Here is a 23,296-nt window from a genome sequence, read left to right as displayed (position 1 = left end):
AAATAATCACATAGTATTCTGATGGTTAGTTGCACTAGAATTCACTTTTAAAAGTGGAAAGTTACATTTGCAGCTTTTTTTGTTATAATTAGAGGAAGTAGTAAAGCACTCGGTGCCCACTCAGTGATAAAGATATTTCTTCACGTTTGAGGAACACAGGATTATAAATTTTAGAAACAAAAAATCAATATAATGAATCCCAAAGAAAACACATATTCATTAGTAATTTAATTTAACAACAGTGCCAGATTTTTATGGTAAGATAAGGACTAGCTACATTGCTGCTATTTCTCCTGTGAACATCATATATAGTTATGTCCTTCTGCAGCATAATATCCAGCATAATATCCTTAGGTGAAATAAAGAACAAGTGAAAATAGATTCTTTCCATCAGAGATTTTCGGTCATAAAAATAATCTTTTGAAGCACATACAGTTATATTAAAGCTTGGCCATTTTCAGAACATGCCAGAGACAAGTTCTTAAAGATGCACACACATTTCTTTGAGACATTTCTTAAGCTGGTAGAAAGGATTTATCTAAAGTTCCATGAGGTACAGGGATTTGTGCAAGTCCACCTTGGTAAAGCAGATGTCTGTAGGCCTGTCAGACCTTAAAATCTGAAACAATGCCAAAGACTTACCATGGCTCCTAGAACCTGGGGTGTGGAAATCCTTATATTCTTCAGTGCATGTTTGTTTTCCTCCTTCTTCCTCACTTTCACTCATTATGCTTCCCTTCAAATTTCCCATCTATCTTTAGGAACCCCTACTTACAAAATGTACTACCAGATGTGTGTGTGGTATTTGACTAACACCAAGAAAAAATGATGTCTATCTAGAAATTGATGCAGGAATATTCCTGTTACTAGGATAAGTAGGTTACCGGTGGTATTTTAGGAAAGTTAAACATTTTATCCTTCTGGTAGTAAAAAAGGTTTAAAGTTCTTGTTTTTCTGTGATTGTTTTTATTGACAATAGATTCCATTCATAATTTGTGATGCCCTAAGTCTTCACTGGTGGACCTAAAGAAACTACCTAAAGAGTAGTGAAATTCATCTGTTATAGACAGTCTTGGCAATTTTGCTGAAAGGTTCCAGTGGGTTGGATAGTGATGGTGGAAGAAATTAACTGTTCTGGAAAGAACTGTTTGAATGACTATTTTGTCTCAGTGCTGCCTGTGAGAGTTTGGTAAATTAATGTGTCCTTTGCTGTTTTTCTTCTCTGAGCTATGTAGGGTTGGATGATTCTGGAAATAGGGAAAAGCAGAATCCTCCCCTGATCATTCTGAACTAAACACTGGCTAACGTTTCCATAAGGATCCATGTTCTCTTTTTTTTTTTTTTTTTTAATGGACTAAGAAAGGAGCTACATTTGAATAACTGAGACACATTTAAAAAGTCAAGAATTTCACAGTTAAAGTATGCAATCCTTCATTTATTCTTTTGTGCCATTTTCAGTGCAATGAGATGAGGTATGAATGGAGTGACAGCCTTATCTCTGAATTTTCTCTGTCTGGCTTTGATATTGACTTCAGTGTTAAATAGGCAATAATGGAAGAACAGTTCTTGCTTTATACTTCAGGAAATAATACTGTACTTAAAAATCAGAAACAAAGAATTATAAACATGCACCTCAGAAGGGATTCAGGGCAAAGGCCAGAGGCATTCTCCTATCAAATTTAGAATTCTCTTATTTTTTGCAAGGAATTCAGCTTTCACTGTAGTACTATTATTACCTTTTCTTTTTTCAAAGGATGGATATGGATATGTGTGACTGCATACACACTTTCGATCAGATTTGGCCTCTGGAAACAGCCTCTTTGGGAGCAACTCCTGGAAACAAGACTCTTCTGAGGAAGATCCCCGAGGTGGCTCCTCGGCACTGTGATAACAGCAATAACAATAACAATAATAGCAGCAGATGGGACACTGCATTGATGGGCTCTCTGATGACCATGAGTCTACTTTTTATTGGGGGTTTCATGCTGAAGATAAGATTTTGGGGACGTGAGGTCTTGTTTCAAGCATATGCTGCCTGCCAAGATACTAGCTGCTTCCTGGTTATTTAATTGCCCGACACTGTAGCTGAATAATTGAAACTCTTTTCTAATTAAGGCCAAAGAAAATGCATCAGCATAATACTGATTATTTAAACTGCAGTTTAACAAAGTTGTTATGTAAGAGCTTCAATTTTTGTCCAGATTCTTACCCTACTTTTTTGCTGAGAACACAGCACAGTGCTTGGGTAAGTCATCTATTCATAAAGTAGCCATTTAAATAAATCAGCTGGTGAAAGGGGACAAGAATGGGAGAGAGCAGGGACATGGGAGGAGGGGGTCGTTTTCGCATTCTGTCAGTACTGCTTCACCTCATACTTTCAGCCAGGGGAATCAGTCCCCAAAAGATTTCCTTGTCTTCTACATTGCCAGCCATGGCCTCTGGATAACTTTTTTAATAAAGCTACGTTAATATGGTTTAGCTTCTTAGCCTGGATAGTACCTACAAGAACTGCACACTTAAGATAGCTGTAGTGATCAAGATTCAATTAGAAGTTTATTAGAGTTCTGGCTTCTGTGCCTACTTTGAGAATAGATCAGTAGGTAAAAAGTCAGGTCAAAGAGCACAACTCTTCAAACACAATTAAGTACTATATAAGTTTATTTAGCTAACAATATGCTAAAAATGACACTGTAAAATGCATTTTATATCCCACTTGATTGTTACAGTCTGTGTCAACATGAAATAATTGTGTAATAAGATTTTAGAAGAACTTTCTTTTGTGGTCTTTTAAAAACACATCCATGAAAACACAAGTTCCCTGTATGAGGTCCCTTGGTGAGGTGACAAAAGTTAAAGTATTGCTAGCTACCTATATCTCTGGTTAGTCTTTTAGTCCTTTCAGCTAGAGTCCATGAAATGATCTTCTTTTTTATGGATCACAACTAAAAACCCAGAATAAGGATTTATTTCACTGAGGTCATCATTACATTCCCAGTTAGTAAGTCCCCACTGGCTTATTTAGCCAGTATTTTAATTAATTAGAGCCAACATTAACAAAAAGTTAAAGAAACTGCTAGCAAGACTAGTAACACTTGAACCCCAGAAAAATATTTTCAAAGCTTCATTTTTTCAAGCTCTCAGTGATCGTACACTCTTTTGTAACTTTTGCATCTCTCACGTGTATGTCTGAATTTCATATTGATCTAACCAATTATAATTGTGCCCTGTTCAGCATGTGACAACAGATCCACACTCAGAAACAGCAGAGCCAAAGAAACTTCTTGCCCCTACGTGTTTCCCTTAAAATTGGCTAACTCCCATAGAAGTACTAGAGGAAAATGAGAAATGGGCAAGAAAGACTCACATTGTGCACTGCTGAAAGAGACAGCAGTATAGACGAAGCAGCTTGCTGTCGCTTAGTTTTCAGCAGGAGACTAACTTGCCAATCCAGATGAGAGCTTTGTTTGGAACTGCCAGGCAGGAATCCTTCTCATTTTAAGCAGTCATGAGAGAGTTTCTTGGCTGACTGTCAAGCATCTATGGCAACTGGCTAAGGCTGAACCTGCACCTGTGCAAGGAATATCATCCATTATGCTGAAAGACCTGCAGTGAATTTCTTTTGTGTGAGAGCAAGAACAAGCTGGTATGTAGTATGTGTTAAATTTTGCAGGGGATCTCTTGTGGTATTGCAGTTCCTTCTGGAAACCAGAGAACAAACTGGTCCCTCAAGTAGCTTTATACCCTTTAGAATCACATTATGGCAGAGCACAATGTATTAGCTATCAGATTTTGTTGACACAGGTAAAAATAGTGGAAATATGTGTAGGTGGAGTGAGAAGGTCTTGCATAGAATTGGAAAAGTTATGGTGCTAACTGCAGATGTATAACAGAGAGCTGAGTTGATTTTGTTTAACCCCTGATAAAACTCATGCAGAAAGAGTTACCATGGCAACAAGGTCCAAATCAGGCTAGCATGAACTAAGGGCTGAGATAACACAATCCCATTTTTAGATCTCTAAAAGGGAGAAAATCACTAATAATCACAGTAAAGACGGGAACTATAATTTCAAGCTGCATAATATACTAGTAGGTCAACAGCTGAAAGTTAAGAATGCCCATAAGAAGACCATTTCATGGACAACAGCACTCCCCTCCAAAAAAAAATTTCAAATCAAGATGAATTTAGTGAGGTGTAAAATATCAAAATAAGAAAGTCAGAATGCTGGGTGTCTCTATCCGGTTTGAAGTATAGTTCTAAAGTTTTATGAGAGAAGATGGTAATAAGAAAAAGGGGAATAGTTTTAAACTGAAAAAGGGTAGATTTAGATTAGATATAAGGAAGAAATTATTTACTGTGAGGCTGGTGAGACACTGAAACAAGCTGCCCAAGGAAGCTGTGGGTGCCTGATCCCTGAAATTGCTAAAGGACAGGTTGGATGGAGCTTTGAGCAACCTGGTCTAGTGGAAGGCATTCCTGGCCATGTCACGGGGGGATGGAACTAGATGATCTTTAATGTTCCTTCCAACCCAGACCTTTCTATCATTCTATGATTCTACGGAAATCAAAATATGATTGTTAAAATTCATTATACAACACATTTTTTTACTGTAGGAATACTGTGACCAGAAATGCATTTGCCAGATATGTGTTCAGGAACTCTATTTTATCTACTCCAGTTCTTCTGAGGCACTCTGGAGGATCATCCCTAAATATATATCATTATAGACCAGTTATGGTGGATCAAAATATGATGCCACTTCCTTCTATATATAACGGGATGAAATCAATAGAATATTATTTTACAGGCCAGTAGTAACATGTAGTATACTCTGCAGCCTCATACAGGATGTCGGATGAGCCACAGAAAAGTGACACTGAAGGTCTGTGACTACGAGGTGTCTGCTGTGGCTATGGCAACATATAGAGAATCTGAAAAGGTACCAGAGAGGGGCAGTAAGCCAGGGTGGTTTACACAATTCTTGGCAAAGGACTTTAATGCTTTAATCTTATCAGACAGACTTCCGATGTACCACACTTCTGTCTAAGTCGGACATTACCAGATACTATACAGTCTTTACCAGGACTAAGGAGCTTGTTGCCCGTCTTGTCTCTTCTTCCCCAGTGGTGCAAGTTTGGGTTTTGTATTTTTTTTTTTCAAAGATAAAACTGTGGAAAATTACATTATTTCAAAAGTAATTCAAATAAATATCTCCAAGAGGATGCTCTGTGTGATCTACTGGGCAAGAACCATAAAAGCATAGGGGTCTTGGTACCAGGTTGACACCTGAGAAGGCCTATTTGTAATTCTGCAGCAGGCACAACATGAAGGATCACTCCTATCTTGACTAGGTGGCAGCATATGTTTTCTGATAAGAAATGTGAAGGTTATTCAGGCAAAGCGCCTCTGTCAACAGATTCTTTGTGAAGAGCAGATTGAATGTTTCATGGGGACATTTTCCTGACAGATTTGTTGTCAGCCTTGGCTTACTGCCCTAAAGACGCTTCTTTGATTGAATGGCAATGTCATTGTTCTGAGTAGCCACAGTCTGGATTAGTCTTCCTTCATCGAGCATTATACCTGCTATGTATGTTTAAAAAGTTCCCATTTATTATAATCTACTCTGAAACTATATAAAATGGTATTATGCTGCATTTAGAACTGGGGTTTAACTGTGGAGTGTGAAAGACAGACATATCAGAAACAGTAATTTTCAGACAAACCACTGGACCATGAAAGTGTAACCTTATTGAAGGAATTGTGCTTTCTGTGCCATGAATATGAGAATCCTGTGAGTATCAGTTTAGCTGTCTTTATGACTGCTGCTGACAACAGCAACTATCTACATTTCCTGGTATTTACAGTATTGAATACTGGTGACATAGTTTAATATTTCACTGAATTTTCTTTCATTATGATTACTCCCAAAAGCCTCTAAGATGCATGTAAGCACAGAAGATGTTACCTGAACTCTTGCCAGGACAACCATTTACACATTAGCACATGAATCAAAATCTGACCATGGTGAACCTACAGTGTCCTGAAAACAAAATATTTTAATTCTAATTAAATAGGGAGAAGCACTATATAGCATCAAGTTCAACAAGGCCCTTTGCTAAGGAAATAAAATCAGTGCTGCTAATTCATAATCCAATCGATTAGTTTCTCAAAACAGTTTTAATGATGGTGTCTCAGAAAATATATATTAAGACATAATACACATATATGTTTGTACATCTCCAAGCCAGTAAGATAGCTTAGTATTTGAACAGAGTGTGTTTGTTTCTCAGTTGGGTTTTTAAGAACTCCTACAGTAACAGCCGACATGGGACCCTCCTGTACCCAGCATTACCAAGTAAAATACCAATGAATAATGAAGCAGTGCTGTCTAATGTAAGAAATTGAGTTAATTACCTTCCTCTATTTCACTTTGAAAGGACAATTTCCGTCTTCGCAGTTTGCAGTTATCTCCATCGGTATCATTAGTAGTTTGTGATCTTATTACGAGGTCAGACTTGATTAATGAAATATGAAACACAATGACAGATTAGTCCCATCTAAATAGAATAGGTTTTCAATTGGTGATTGACTGTTAATCATATTCAAGCTTTAAGAAAGGTAACATTACACAAATCAGGATTCATCAACCTCTTCATCCCCAGCTAATGGCATTGCTCAATGCTAATGTTAAAAAGTTCATGCTGATCGAGCAAAACCATCAATGTCACCACCTGATGGTGAAACAAAAGTGTTCTGATAAGTTTATATGGAAAGACATGAGTTTATGTGTTACCAGTTTTCTGAAATTGCACAGATGTGGTTTGAGTAATCTTAGAGAAATTAAAGAAAAAGAAATTAAGTAACCTCTAACAAAGACTGTATACTATTGCAAGAAGTAATGTGGTAACTGATTGCAATTAGATTTATATTTAACTATACCGTAATGGTTATAAAGGTTACATTTTACAACAGGAAGGCTGTCAAACACCAAATACTTTACTCATTATTTCATCTTTCCAGACCCTCTCTTCCTCTCAATCAGATCTAGTTAATTCAGGTACTTATTTTGAAAGCAGAATACTATGTTGGTTTTTATCTATCCTTCTTATAGAAGATGATTTTGTTTCCTCATGATAAATGCAAGATACATTTAGGTCTTTTTCTACTTATTTAAAACTGTGGAATTTACAAATAAGCAAATATAAAACCAGTTATGCTCTTTGTGTAAATACACATGGCATTGGCTTCAGCCTACTTCCCTGTGCTAGTGAGGTTTCCCATACCACTTAAGTAAGCAGATTTGCATATGGGAGAAGGGCAGAGGGAAAGAAGTGGGCAGTGTTTACGTCTTTCTCTACTTCCTTCATTGTAAACCTGGTGGGTAAGGTTCTTCAGTGGCAGCCCACTGGTAGAAAAACTGCAGGAGGAAAAAGGCACTTTTACATAAATAGGAGGACAAGAGCAGAAGTTGAGGCAGAAGCACCTATCATTCTTATAATAAATCTGGATCTGAGTGATATTTTGAAGTTCAAAATGTGCTCATCACTTCTTTTGGGGGATGATTTTCTGGATTGTAATAAACAGTGGAAAGCAAGTGGAACTGCTAGCGAAAATTGGCTGCAAGCTCAGAGTCATGGGTAAGCCTGTCCTCCCTTCCTTTTCTCTATGAAGTCTAGTGATTTTTCATAGTGTACAGCAGTAAAAAATAACAACTGAAAATTTTCTAGGAAACATGAGGAGTGAGGCCTTTTTTGTGTATTTTACACCACAACACAGAGGATGGAGTTTTCTTTCAATTATCTCAGATCTAAGGAAAAAATAATGCTAAAACATTGATGACAAAGTAATTGCAGGAAATAATTGCTTTTCAATAAACACAAAAAAGATTACTTTTAAAATAAAAAAATAGAATATCTTTTATTTTCAGAATGGTATTTTATTGTAAAGATTCAGCATTATAAGAAGTGACATTTCTTGTCATAAGTTATATTTATTTTAGATTTTTAAAATAAAGATCCACATATGATTAGCAAAGATTTCCCTATCATTTGCAGCCCAAACCTTAGTTTTCTTTCCTCCTTGTTTTTCAGAAGGCCTTTGAGGCCAAATTACGATAGCTCCTTCTCACTGAACCTTTTTCCCCTAGAAGTATAGTCAGAAAACACAAAACAGCAGTATCTCATAAGTAATGAAATATAAACTGGTTGTTCTGTGGGCAGTATAGTCCATGTTAGTGGCCAAGGCTGGTGCAACCTGTAACATTCTAGAGAAAGCTTTAGCCTCAGTAGTAGCACGAGCTGGCCAACAGCTCTTTCCCTCTTCCTTCCTGGCCAAACTTCTCCTCTCTTTCCCAATTCAGACTGATCTTGGCAGTCTGAAAAAAGGAAAACTGGATAATTTTTCTACTTCCCTGAAGATACGATCTGTGCAAATGGGTACACTTAGGACAACCACTGTGGGAAAAAGAGACCATGAAATCCCTGCAAATTTGAAGACTGAGTGAAATTTGAAAAATCCCTTTTATGCTTTTAGTCTCCTAGGATGTAGGGTGCACTCCAAGATAAGAGAATTAAAAATTCATGTTTGAAAAGCAATTAAATATTTTCTATTGTTAGACACAAAATGAATGCGGATAATCTGATTTATCTCTATTTTATGGCTGTACAATTATATTTAGTGTCAAAAGTTCCCCTTGTGGTGACCCAGGCTATAGTCATCTGAAAAAAAACATATTTTCCATGGCTTTCACAAAACATCCAATGTTTAAATATAGCACAAAATCCTGTTAGATTAACATAATCTGAATAATTTCATTGGCTTCTGCTGAGCTTAACTGACCTCCGTAGGAGCAATAAGGTGAGTCTATTTTTTTTAAATAGGATTTGTCCTTAGCTTTTAGCTTTTAATTTTGCTAAACCTTTTTTTTTTTTTTTTTTTTTCAATTGCTGTTTTCAAGTTTTGGTACTATGGAACAGATTCAGCCCAGTGTTAAGAAAAAAAAATAACTTATTGCATGTACCTTTGCAGTTTCATCTCTCAGATTAAAAGTCAGCTCTAGATTGGTGAGGAAGAGATCAGAAAATTCAGGGTACATATCCAAAACTTCTAGTAGATCTTCTCGCTGGATCTTATGTAAGTCACAGTAAGTTAAAGCTCTCACATCTGCATTTGACTTTCCTGGTTTTGCATAAAGATGTACCATCTCTCCAAAAATATCATTTTTCCCTGCAGAAAGAGAATTCAGTGGAGATTATTTTAAACAGTACACTGGGCTGCATGAAAAGAACCATGACCAGCAGGTTGAAGAAGGTGATCCTGCCCTTCTGCTCTCATGAGACCCCAATTGGAGTTTTGTGTACAGTTCTGTTGTCCTCAGCATAAGAAGCACAGAACCATAGAATAGTTAAGGTTGGAAAGGACCTTAAGATCATCTAGTTCCAACCCCCTGCCATGGGCAGGGACACCTCACACTAAACCATGTCACCCAAGGCTCTGTCCAACCTGGCCTTGAACACTGACAGGGATGGAGCATTCAAAACTTCCTTGGGCAACCCATCCCAGTGCCTCACCACCCTTACAGTAAAGAACTTCCTCCTTATATCCCATCTAAACTTCCTCTGTTTAAGTTTTAACCCATTACCCCTTGTCCTGTCACTTCAGTCCCTAAATGAAGAGTCCCTCTCCAGCACCCATATAGGCCCCCTTCAGATACTGGAAGGCTGCTATGAGGTCTCCACATGGAGCTGTTGGAGCAAGTCCAGAGGAGGGCCATGGGGATGATCAGGGGGCTTCAGTACCTACCACACCGAGACAAACTGAGAAAGTTGGGGCTGTTCAGCCTGGAGAAGAGAAGGCTGCGTGGAGACCTCATAGCCTTCCAGTATCAACAGGATACTGGAAAGGGACTCTTATTCAGGGACTGTAGCAATAGGACAAGGGGTAAAGCGTTTAAATGTCAATAGGGGAAGTTCAGATTAGATATAAAGAAGTAGTTCTTTACTGTGAGGGTGGTGAGGCACTGAAAAAGGTTGCCCAAAGTAGTGGTAAATGCTCCATCCCTGGCAGTGTTCAAGGAAATATATGAAGAAACTTCAAATAATTTAAGTAGAAAATAGCTTAGTTTTTATATTATTCAGAGGGAATGCAAAACTTCCATGATGCAGAAATTGTTCTGAAGAACATCTTTAAACATAGCTGCCTCTGTTTTGAAATTATTAAAATTCTGTCAGAGTTGACACATTTCCAGTACCTGTTTGCTAAAATTGTCATCTCTGATTGCTTATTTTCCCCAAATTTGCACCTAACTTTCATCAACACAGAGCAGTTGCAGCCACAGTCCAGTGAAAATATGCTCTAAACTAAGGGCTGCAGGGCTTACCTGCAAAATGGCATTTGGAAGGGAACTAGAAAAGCACTTGTGGAACAGAATAGTGGTCATAGCAACTGAGTAACAGTAGACTAGTAAAGAAATACGCAGGCGATTTTCCCTTTCTGTTAAGCATTTGTGGCTTTTACATAAGCTTACTAAAAGTAGTTCTGGTTTCTCCATTTTATATAAAGGAAGCTGAAAACTGGGCGAGCAAGCAGTTAAAAGCTGCAAAAAATAATTTAAGGGCTGATTTCAGTGAGCATCTTAAAGAGCACAGTCAGCTTAGTTTATCAACAGGGAGATTAAGAGGTAACTGATTATACTGCATATGACCTTATAGAGAGGAAAAAATACTTGGAAATAAATGCCTCTAGAATATGATAATGAATGCATAGCAAGAACTAATGGAAAAGAATTGAAGCAGACCATTTTATACTGGAAATAAAGCACACATTTTTAACAATAAAAATGATTAACTATGGAAATAAACCGCCAAGAAAAGTGATCACTTGTACATCCCATTATGTCTTCAGATCAAAACCTTTTACTTTTGTTTCATCAAGCACAGTTCATTAGACACAATGGATAGTTAAAGATATGAAATATAACAGGAGTCAGAGATATAACAGAGGTTAACCAGTGTAGTCTAAGAGTCCTGATGTTAATGTTTATGAATGCAGAGGTTCCTATTCAAGGCATATAATGCCCTCTTTGCAATATGATTATTAAATGATCACAGTATTTTTATATCTTGTCTGCAAACTGAAAGAGATGATAGATTCTATAGAGTCTACAGCTGTTGTATTTTCTAAGGATGTGGCACAGAATTGCATTAGACTGCATCAGTCAGTACTGATGAGACCTTACTCAGAAGCATTAGACAGTGCCAACAAACAGGAAAACTTGGGAACAAAAGAGATTTCTCAGAGCTCTGATTTCTGTGATGAAGTTGCAATACTTGTTAAGTATGAAAACTTTATCCATGTTACCTCTGTTGGACTGAAGTCTTTTCAACCCCAGAGGATAAAGCATTGAATGTTTTCTATGTCCGTTTCTATGTGTAGGTTTTTCAGAAAGAGGAATTAACTACAAATATTTTGCTAAGTATTGATAATCTTTGTTAGACTTCTGTGTAATTTCAATTGCAAAGTAATTGTTGTTTGTATTATGTTGTATTCTTTTGTAGCAGATTTCTTCAAGATACCACAGATTTATTGACTGGAGTCAGCTATCAGGCAGGCTCTTGCCTCATGGATCCTGCAACATGTGGGCCCACAGAGCAGCTCCTTTTGGGTGCAGTTTTGCACAGTTATCTCCCTTTCTATCTGACCCACCATTCCCTGGCAGTTACGCTCCAAAGTGCAGCACCTGGTGTGAGGAGCTGTAGTCTGGAAGAGACATAATGGCATTGCTGCAGTGCGAGAGCACAGGGATATGATGTGCCTAACATGCAAAACCTGACCAGTCTGCATCTTTGGTCCAGGAAGGAATTGATGAGTTCATAAACTTGCCATTTATTCTTGATTGTGAGTGCTATAGAAATTTGCCTGTTTTTTGATGTAAAGGATGTTATAGAAATTTGCCTGTTTTTTGATGTAAAAGATGAAATCCTCAATGAACCACACTGTTCATAATCAGCGGAAAACACACAAGTAAGTAAAAACCTCACAGTATTACACTTGCATGATCATCTCTTTGCTTGTGCCTGAGGTTGGTACAGCTGATGAAATGCAACAGCGTGAGATAGCAAATTACCTTGATAACACCATCTAAACCTAGGAAGGGATTGCTGTAGGCACACCTGTGTATTTCTGTTCTTGCATCCACCCTCCAAAGTGCTATCAGAATATTCAGTCACAAGTGGATTAATAGCAACATACTGCTACCAGTCCAGATTTTGTTTCAGCTATTTTTCTGGTTTCAAGTTCCTATAGTGGATGATAAACGAAAAGGAGAACATACGCATGATGTTGCAGCTGATGTAGGTTTCTGTACAGGAAAATCCTTCCTCATCTACTCAATTATTCTTTGTGTTCTTATTACCTGATGTTAAATTGGAGAAATAAATTAGTAGCCTTGTTGAGGTAGTGTTTTAGTTATTTTACTTTTGAAATTGCTGTGGCTAGTGATTTCATATAAGAGCCATCACCAGGTGAGCAGGTGAGCTCCCAGCTGTACTGAGCACTGCTCTGAGATATCTTCATTGGGAAAGAAAACAAGAAACTCCCTATGCTATATAAACAAGAATGTGTTAATCAGAAACATAGGGGAAACGTGTTATTTCACTTAAGAATCAATCTAGATCAGATTATTCTGTTCTCTTCCTTTTCTATATGCTCAGTGGGCAGAAACAGACTTTCTGAAAACCTCTAGAAGACATTTTTAATGCCTGAAGTAGACACATACTTTTCTCCAGCTAGCATATGGGGTGTCTGTGTGCCTCAGAAACCCTCATATACTGCTCAAGAAAAGGGTGTCCTTGACTTTGGTTCTTACAGAACTGGAGTAATTTGGTACCTTCTTTATTCAACTTGCAGTTTACCACTTAACTAGGGATAAATCTGGCTCGTTCCTGCTCTTATATCCAAAGACATGAGCTCTTTGGCACACATGAATTGTCGCAGTAATGTAGACTTTGCTCCTTAAGTTATTTCTCTTCTTGATTTTAAATAACAGTGAGTAAAAAGTTTACAATTTTCCTTGTAAAACAGAAATTTTCCTTGTAAAACAGTTTACAATTTTCCTTGTTTCCACCAGAAACAACAATGGATATTTGTTTTCAATCCCCTGATTCTTTTAACATGCCTTGTAGCAATGTACTTACCAAGAATGGCTACAACAATGTCACTCTTAAGGATTTCAATGGAGCCTCTTGACACAAAGTAAAGAGCAGTGAGAACATCTCCACAGTGCACTAAAGTGTCTCCAGGAGGTGCATGTGTTGTTTTAAATTTCATAGCCAAAGCTCGAAGACAGCCTTTACTGGCCCCCCGGAAAGCTTTACAATTCTGAAGCAAATTTTGGTTGAGGTGCAGACAAATGTCAGCTTGTAAGCATTCTGGAAAGCCCTTCAGGACCTGGAAAGATAAGCATAAGGATCTCATGTGAATAATATGAAAGTTGCTTTATATAATTTTTGTTTTCTTCCTGGACAGAAAGAAGTGACATACAAATAGAGGTGGCCCTAAGAGCTCTCAGAGGCTTACAATTCAACAAGTGCATAGTGTAATCTATATTGCAAAGTTTATACAGTGTGAATACTAATGTACATACTAGTGGATGTAGTGGTTACAAAATTCATTATTAAGATTTCTCCCATTACAAGAAATGGTATTAAGGTATATGAATTAATATACTGCAGTTAAATAACAAATAAGTCAACTAATGAAGACTCTTTACTGAATTTCACCTATTTGGACTAATATGTCTATTTCCTTTATATCAATTATGAAAGTGCTACATTTAATAAGGATTTTTTTTTGCTGAAGTAACCATAACATTTGTTAAATGAGAGCTATGTGAACAAGATCAAATATTTTTCAGAAAGACAGCATTTTAATGGGATTTTTCTGTTAATTATATTCTGCTTGCAAGTTTAGGATTTAGATTTTTATCAGAAAATGCAACATCTACCACTGAAACAATGGTGTTACACAGATTTACACAGGCAGATGATTAGTTCAGCAAACCACGGGGCTAGTTGCTATGGTCCTCGCTCATCCCTTACCCAGAACAATGGGAGTTTGCCTGCAGTAGAACCATGGGATTCCTCCTGGGTACCATGGTAACATGTTAATTTTGTTTAGAAGAAAGAAGTGAGCTGCTTACAACATGATCATTATGTGTGAGTTAAATTGTCTAGGATCATATTACCTCTGATTCTTTTAGAATCAATAATCATTTCTGCTACTGACTTCTATGGGAGTTCTGCTCACCTTGTGACTGCCCACTGTGTTAAGGAATGGGCCTGACATCATTATGTACCACCCTTTCTTGCAGTTAAATCCTGCTATCAATTATATATATATATGGGCCATATGCTTTCCCTGGGACCTGCTACATCTGTTGCATATTTTGAAGGACAAAACATGAACTGATGCTACCAGTCTTACAAATGTGTGAACAGGATGTGTCTTTTTGTTATCAGAGTAGCCTATGAATTTATTCCTGTTTATCCTCTGCCCTGTTTTTCTATAAACACATAAATATTACTGCACAGAAAAAAAAATTCCATTCACTTTTTGCTATATTAATTCTTACTTCAGCACAATAAAGGTCTGTGCACTCACTCTGATTGCATAAAGATATTCACAACTCATATCTCCTGCTAACAGAGAAGATGAACACATTTTTGGTATGAGGCTTCTGTCCACACAAGCCAAGCTATGGTTTACAAATGAAATATCAATACCTTTAACAGAGTTGAAATGTTTCTATGATAGCTAATGGAAATCAGTGCTGTGAAATAACAAACAGAATGTTTTAACACACATATAAAAATCTTTATGAGCTATAGGGCATTACCAAATGAAATTTACACATCCTCAGAAAAAGCCAGCATTCAACAACAATAAGCAAAAGAAAATATGGTAAATGAAAAGCATCTGTGGTGCTGCTCTGTTTACAATATCTATCACACCACTAGAAATAGTTTATTATGCAATTACTTTTTTATTTTAAAGTCATTATATTGAAAGAAAAGTATTGTGAGTTGTAACAACTTATTTACTGAGTGATACTGAGAAACTTGATGACCAAATACATTTGGTCAATGATATGGGTAGAAAAAAATTGCAGGTATTTATTTTAAATTTGTTCTACAGTCATGTGAGTAAAAAAGACCTATTTTGAATTACTTCTTTTGTTATACATCTGTCTGAATATGATTTAGAAGAGCTTAATTTTTATAGAATGCAAAATAGGAAATACATTTTCAATTTGGAGGTACATAGAGGAAAAGGTATTTGAATTGTTAGAAAGACAGGAGCACAGCCTTAGTATAAATGTATTATTTTTTCACATCAACTTCAGTTTATCGTATTTATGAAGGGATTGTATTTTACCAATAAGCAAAAAACATGCAGACCATGTGTTGGTTTATATTTCTGAAGATACTTTAGGTATTTCTTTAAAGAAACAAGTAGTTTGATAATTAATTTATACTTAACATGAAACTGTTCTAAAGTCATTGTATATTAGCTAATAGTTATTTATATGCCAATAACATCTAAAAGACACTAGCTTCTGTTCAAGTATCTGCGATTAAAATGTCCCTGCCCCATGGAGCTTACACTCTAAAACAGATGTTATACATCAAAGAGGAAGAACATTTACTCTTTAATACCACAATTGTCAAATGGCTAGAAGGAAGACAGGTGCCCAAATAACGTTGATTTCCAATGGAGTTTTGGAGATTACTCCACTAATGAAAGTTTAGAAATGCAAGCAAGAATTTGATTTGAAGATAAATTTGTTAAAACATTCCTGTAGACGACATTATTAAAAGAAGCTTACCATATTGTGCACGTTATTTGTAGGTAGGTATTTAATCCAAGTCCAACAACTGCTGACATTATACAGTATTTGATTTTTCCAAACTAAGTTATATGTTGTGCAGTACAGACAATCCTTTCCAACCCAAGCCTCCAAAGTACATTCCCAATATTCAGATTTTAATTACTTTGAGAAAATATTTTTTACTCATCAGTTTTTAGCATGCGTTAATAAACAAGTATCCGATTCCCACGGATATCTTTGATTGTCTGTGTAGAGAAGGAGCAATTGTATTGAAAATAAAGTTCTTACAATGTGGCAGTCAGCATCAATATATTCTGTAAACACATACTGACAATGCTAAATATTAGAAAATCACCCAGTATTCAAAATCATATTATCTTTAAAACAATAAAATTCTAACTATTGCATTTCATTTATTTTCAGTTGTTGTGAGATTTCTGAATATTTAAAGACATTTGAGTCCCATTCTAATGTGATAAGAAAAAATTAAAATACACTTTTTTAAACAACTAAAAGTCAGCATAATCTTGAAATTACAGTGCTAGGTAATGCAAAAATAAAAAAAAAATCACAATAAGGTTTTGAAAATTATAAAGCTAGAATTGCTCTTCTAATAACATTATTGTCAATAAGAAATACAAAATTAATAAATCATTTGAATACAGATTGGGTTTCAATTGCTCTGTGCTTTCCCAACATGCTTCTATTGTTATACTCAGTACCTCCTTAATAGCGATTCCACTGGTCCCTGGTGAGAAACATCTTGGATTATCATGGTTAGATTCATCTTTAGAATCAGAACTCATGCATAATTCAAGAGACAGAGATTTACTAAAATATACAGGTTACAAAATATAAAATCAGCTTCACCCTCATCCTCCCCTCCCCCAAAAAAACACCCCAAAACAAAACAAACCACCCCAAACCAAAAGAAAAAACAAAAGAAAAGGAAACCCAGTTATGATTCTGTGACCATAAACTCCAGTTGTTTCTCACTGGTAGTTATCAAATCCAAGTTCAGTTGTCTCTTCCTGTCTGGAATAAAACTTATTCCCTGTCAAATAATGTTGGTTTATCTATTTTTCATGAGAGAGGAGGAAAGTGCCATTCAGAGAGCAGAAAAACATTTTAGATGGAATAAGTGATTGAAGTTTAGTGAGGATAGTAGGGACATAATTCACATTGCCTTGAAGAATGTGGTCTTTCACAAGTGGAGAGGGAGTTCAGCTTCATTAGCTTCTCCTTTTCAAGGTGACAAGGTTTCATTCACATGTATCAGACAACTTTGCGACAAGTCAGTTGGAGACATCTATGTATCCTAACCTCAGACAACTATCAAATGTTTGGGCAATGATCATTTTGTTTTGTTTGGGTAAATTATAAGATTCATGCCAATTTTTAGGTTCTTTTATCCTCTGTTCTGGAACAGGCATTGACACGTGTCCCATAGAAGATATTTAGAAAGTATCTGAGCTAAAGCAAATCAGGGTATTAGCAACAATGGAAATACCATGTTCTATACCAAAAAAAAATCACAGAATGGTTGAGGTTGGAAGGGACCTCTGGAGGTCATCTTATCCTTATAACTCCTGCTCAAGCAGGGCTACCTAAAGCAGGTATACCAGGATGACATCCAGATGGCCTTTGAAAATCTCCAAGGGCAGACTCCACACCCTCTCTGGGCAACCTGTGCCAGTGCTGTTGTCTCCACACTAAAAAGTGTTTTCTGATGTTTGTATGGAACCTTCTGTTTAAGCTTGTGCCCATTGCCTCTGGTCCTGTCACCAGGTACCACTGAAAAAAACCCTGGCTCCTTCTTTACACCCTCCCTTCAGGTATTTGTTTGTTTTGATGAGATCCCCTGTGAGCCTTAATTTCTTCAAACTGAACAGTCCTGCCTCTCTCAGTCTTTCATAGTAGGAGAGATGCTTCAGTCCCTGCAGTCTGGCAGTCAAATATATCTTTTAATTCTGCACATCATATTGTCATACATTTTCTTTATTGAAATATAGTGGGCCAAACATTAAAAGCCAAGACATTGTTGAAGAGATCACAAGAGAGCTCTTGTGTATTGTGGGTCTGTTTGGGGTTTGTTGAAACTCATTTTGACTGAGATGTTCTTGTCCTAAATCAGTAAGACTTACTGCTATATGAGTGGCAAGTATCCTACATATAGGGGGAAAGACAGACTCTCAAATTAATCTGACAATTTAAGATGGCATAAACTGAAAAAGAAGTTCTAGTCCTTCCCTACCTTATCTGCTTGTTCCTGCCTTGTTTTGATCTCTCCACATGAAATGGTTTGAGAAACTGTTCCATGCAAAAACTAACCCTGCAAAAATATAGTGAGCAGCTGAAGGTACAAAGAGGCAGAAATAAATACACTTTCTCTCATAGACACATACTTGAACTCTATTTGGATCTCATGTGCATAATATAGATCTCAGGATATGTTGAAATTCACATCACGAAATGCTGAATAAAGTTCTCAAACAACTTGAGCATAATTTTTAAACTAATTACTGAGAGCAAACACCATGGATCATTCACTTTAGTGGGATTTATATTAAAAATCAACTATTTTGTCTTAGTTCTGTAAGGGCGAGTGAAATTAATTCTTAGTAATTCATGTATTTGGTCAAATAACTCGTGTCTTTACCTTTCATCTTTCTACCACCTAATTTTTGCAATAATCTGAGATGAGCTGCACAAATAGCACCATATGGATTTTGAATTAGGATTTCTGTCCCCCAGTAGCTGCTCCCTCCGGTGAAAAGAATAATGCAAGATTTAGTTCTGTTACAAAAAATTGCCTCTCAGATTTTAATAACATCTTCACCTGCACTAAAAGTTTTTGTAATTCAACATAGTTCCATTTCTAGAAAGAATTTAGAATTTACTACTTCTATGGTAGTTAGTTACAGAAATGACCTACCACTATAAGCAGGGGGCCAAAATATTTCTGAGGGCTTTCACTGTTTTGAAAAGAATGAATAAAGTCACAAGTGGTAATAATTCTGCTCCAGCAGCTCTTGGGATTAACACAGAATAAGAGTTATTTCTGATGATTCCCTCTTCTTCATACACGAAAATGTTGCAGGTTTTTGTTTATTTATTTTTTTTATTTTTCAGAATATGAAGGAGGTCCTTACAACAGCTGAGAGAGAAGCAGTGTGTGATGATGAGCTAATTCACCTTTTAATGACATTTGAAGCCTGACAACCTTATCAAGAATTAGGATCTCTTGCTTTCAGTCATTGCCACGACACTGATTTCTGTGACATTTTTATGTTGAAATTACTGGAGCTGCAGTGGATCATTCTTCATCTACAATCTCATTACTGTTTCTGAGTAACACGATTTCTTTTACATCTGAAAGGTGATCTCTGAGATATGATATATTGCTAGGTGAGGAGGACAAAAAATTATTTCAGTTTCTTTGACTGTTGAGTCCCTCATCAACAGAAAACTTCAGCGTCTGTAGAAGTTGAGCAGACACACACCTTTCAAAAAATTTAATGATAGTTGGAAAATTGTTAATTTGCTCTTGGTTTTGAGATGTTAGACCACAAAATACAGTGCAGTGAGTAACTGGTAATGGTAATCACTTTGCAGACAGATTGACATTGTTGAAATTTGTGTGGTTTTTTTTTCTGAGGTCTTATTTTCTGTAAATGGATTAAATGTAGGCATTCATGTTTTATAAGTGGTTTTGTAATTGAAAATGAAAGAATGACTTTACCGCTAACTATATCTGAGGTACTTTCTGATAATCTTGTATGTCTTAGGATTTCCACTATGACATATAAACAAATAACAGTACCACTTTCCACCACAATTTCGTGTTCCCTGTTTAACCAATTGCTACTGCTTTTGTTCCAAACACTTGTAATTTGGATTACCCTTCTGACAGTATAAGGAACTTCATCTTGCTATTTCTTTTAGAAATTTTAATGTAGTTTCCTAATTCTCTGGTTCAAAGCTATTACTGGTGATAGTTCTATTGGTGGAACTGTTTTCATCATAAGAAGCGGTCACAGTGGGAGGAAAAGCAACAATAACAAATGTAGTGGTGTCATCAGTGACCAGTGGCCAGTTTCTTACAAAAGAAGCCTTACCAAAGCAACGGTGAGCCTGCCCTTTATTTGGTACAGCAGCACTGCTGGCACTGAAGCTTCAAGACAGGTATGTGCTCTGCTGTACTTACACGATCACTGTGACCAAGTGTATGGTCACATACACTTTGCTTGGATGCTTGCAGGAGAAGGTTCCATAAATTTATTCATAAAAATTTTGAATTGCTCTCTCTTTGCATGGCACTAGGTAAAACCCAAAATAAAAAGACATCTGTCCTACATCCAAAATTTTAATTACATGTACATTTGGCTAAACACTTTCCAAAGCTTGTCCCACTTATTTACTTCTTTGAACTCTTTTTAAAGGTAAAATAAACTAATAAAGCTATCCAGATGCATAGAAGATCCATGGAAAAAAGGGGGGAGGAATGTAAAAATACATGCATAACTTAAAAAATGACCTCAAACAGTGAAAGATGTGATCTTTTTTAGGGTAAGCATCGCAGGCATGCTATTATCAGTGCTGGACTGATAACATAGGAATGAATGGGGTAAAGAGGCAGAGAGAGTTTAGGAAAAACAGAACAGGATAGTTTAAAAATAAAAGTAATGTCTTTGAATCTTTGGGACTGGTGACATCCTTCACAAAACAATATACACTGTAAATATATTTTTTTTAATTTAACTTTGCCAGAGTGTACCACAGGGACATTATTTAAATAATGTTCATTCTATAGACTCAAGATTTTTATCCAGATTAAAATAAATCCCAAATCCTGTTTATCCAGTCCATGCATAATCGTATGGAACTGTTTTTATCAAAATGCTTTCTGCAATGAAACGTGATCAAAGGGATGTAGAAATGAAGCAGAGTGGAACAAACGAAAAAATAAACAAGTTCTAGGCATATTTCACCTGCAGATCTTTAAATCTAATTTGAAGTTCAGCCATTTCAAACAGCATAAATTGTTATTTTCTGGTTTTCAATAGAAAGTATAGGACCTTGTTTAGGAAGTCAAGTTTATTTGGTCTTAGTGCAGTATAATTGCTGAGGTTAAAAGGGTTTTGGGGTTTTTTTTTAGTATTTTTTTTTGTTGTTTGGTTTCTTTTGTTTTTTTGTTTGTTTGGGGTTTTTTGTTTTTTTTTTTTTTGTTTATTTAGGGGGTTGGTGTGGTTGTTTTGGTTGGTTTTGGTTGGTTTTCCACTTATCCTGAATTCTTAGATTACTAATGATAATTAAAAGCATCTTTTGAAATGTATTCACTAATATTATATATATATGAGTATGCATGTACTATACATTGCATGTACATATCACAGTATCACAGTATGCTAGAGGTTGGAAGGGACCTCAAAAGATCATCTAGTCCAATCCCCCTGCCAGAGCAGGAACACCTAGATAAGGTTACACAGGTAAATTCTCTGTGTATTTCATATTTCAAAGGAAAAAGAGGACTGAGTTTCTGATTTTTATTTGGTTCTTAGTCATGAAATGAAAAAGAAAGACACTGGATCAAATTCTGCCTTCAGATATTTGAGAAAACTCCCAATAAATATCTATAGGAGTCAAACACATTTGTCTGAGGACAGTATTAGCCCCTTGGTGTGTAAATGCAAATATTTCATGCAAAATTAAGTAAACAACACATGCAAGTCCATTTCATATGCACATGGCTTATAGCCAAGAAAACTTCATTGCTGCTTGTGCTAACATGCATATATGCTTTGAAGTAAAAGCATTCACAAAAAGGAAAATGCAGAATGATCAGCATGGCAACTTTGTCAGAGTGGCATTCCTACAGAGCAACTATCTAATGCAAACCAATATGCACATGACCTTTTTTGGGCAGAGAAGCATGATTTGAGTTGTGGGGTAAAACAGTGATTAATAAATGTGGTTAGATTAGCATTTCTTAATGCCTAATTTTTAGTGACCATTTTGCCCCACATCTGATTCTACTTGGATTATTTCCCTTTGCTATCTACCCCTTCATCATGCAGAAAGTTACAGTTGAAATTAGAAAGCATTGAACAAGCTCTAAACCCGACAGATAACATGGATATTCTCCACACTTTATACTGGAATTAAGTTTGATATAAATACCTCCTGCTCTTACCAGTGGGTGGTGTTATTCCATGTATTTAGGTATGAAGCAGACAGGAAAAAGATAAATCTTTCATAAGTACAACATATATCACATAATTCTTATATTATCCTTGCACTAAATGTAATATATTCAACTCACTTTTAAAGAAAACTGACTGCCATAAAATTTGAGGGGTAGACTTGTGAAAAGAATAAGGAATAAAATATAACAAAGCAAGATACTAGATTTTTTTTCACATTTTATTTAAAACAAAGCCTCTGTACTTCCTCACAATCAGATTGCAGAGTGTGAGCTGTTTAATCCATTTAGTTAGTATTTCACATTTATTACAAGTCCAAGACTACTTCCAGTACACCAGATCCTTCATTACAGAAAATTTAACCTGACAACATCAAGTTTTAGTTACCAGTTCATATGAAACACGTGTTCTTAGTACATCCACTAGTGGTAATGAATTAGTTATGGTGTAATTAATTCTGTAATATCTTCAGAAATAATTCCATGAGCTACTTTAGGCTTAGGCTGCACCCACCTGCAGCTTAAGGGCCTGATCCTGCAAAGTGCTGAGTACCCCACAATCCCGTTGCCATCGCAGGGAAGTAGGGCCATTCAGTGCCACACAGGATGAAGCTACTGATGCTGCCTTCCACTGCAGTAATCCCCATCAAAGGTTTGTGCAAGTATCTTTGTCTTGCACTGGGCAAAATATCCCTCTGGAGGGGACACTCCAGATGTGAAGCCCAATATATTTAATTTCCTGTCTTAGTTTTAAGATCTGCTTTACTTAATGGTAACCATTAACAGGCTGTCAGTGATTCAGCTTTATAAAAGCTTTTAATCAAGGCCATTGTTTCTGCTCACTGCATGGAAGTGTACCACCCTGACAGTCATTCACAAACATATGTATAGATACCACATGGGAGATGTCTGAATTTATGTCAAAATTTTTGAGTTTGATTTCTAGTTAAATTGTTACAAAAATGTATAGATTTTCTTTTTCTTGCCAGCTTTATGGAGAGCTCTGCAAAGTCTCTATAACTGAGAATAGCTCTGGAAAGCATCCCTCTAGAGACACAGATTCACAGATCCTTAAGATGCACAATGCTCTCAATGTCTTCAAAACGATGTCAACTTTTCAGAAAAATGTTGCTGTCGTCAGAAAATCATCCAGAAATAGAGGAATTAGCAGATTGTTATTCTTTTTTAGCTGGCCACATAATATATTTT

The 23,296-nt window shown here is 36.3% G+C and overlaps 1 protein-coding gene across 4 annotated transcripts in view; it reads right to left on the bottom strand.

Moving 5' to 3' along the window:
- Positions 1-23,296, bottom strand: part of KCNH7 (potassium voltage-gated channel subfamily H member 7) — a 235,872-nt gene that overhangs the window by 18,022 nt on the left and 194,554 nt on the right. For 3 of the 4 annotated variants that reach the window (XM_061343960.1, XM_061343975.1, XM_061343985.1), the window contains 3 exons: positions 13,193-13,445; positions 9,019-9,224; positions 6,414-6,513 (listed from right to left, as the gene is read on the bottom strand). In XM_061343960.1, coding sequence (XP_061199944.1) covers positions 6,414-6,513; positions 9,019-9,224; positions 13,193-13,445 — 559 coding nt within the window. The remainder of the gene's footprint in view (positions 1-6,413; positions 6,514-9,018; positions 9,225-13,192; positions 13,446-23,296) is intronic. The other variant, XM_061343968.1, reaches the window with a different exon arrangement.

The sequence above is a fragment of the Neopsephotus bourkii genome, unplaced genomic scaffold (assembly GCF_033783945.1).
Source record: "Neopsephotus bourkii isolate Nb327-2 ecotype Australia unplaced genomic scaffold, CSIRO-AGI_Nbou_v1 NB_196, whole genome shotgun sequence".
Lineage (NCBI taxonomy): Eukaryota > Metazoa > Chordata > Aves > Psittaciformes > Psittacidae > Neopsephotus > Neopsephotus bourkii.
The sequence above is the reverse complement of the archived record's forward strand: the minus strand, read 5'-3'. Positions and strand labels throughout refer to the sequence as shown.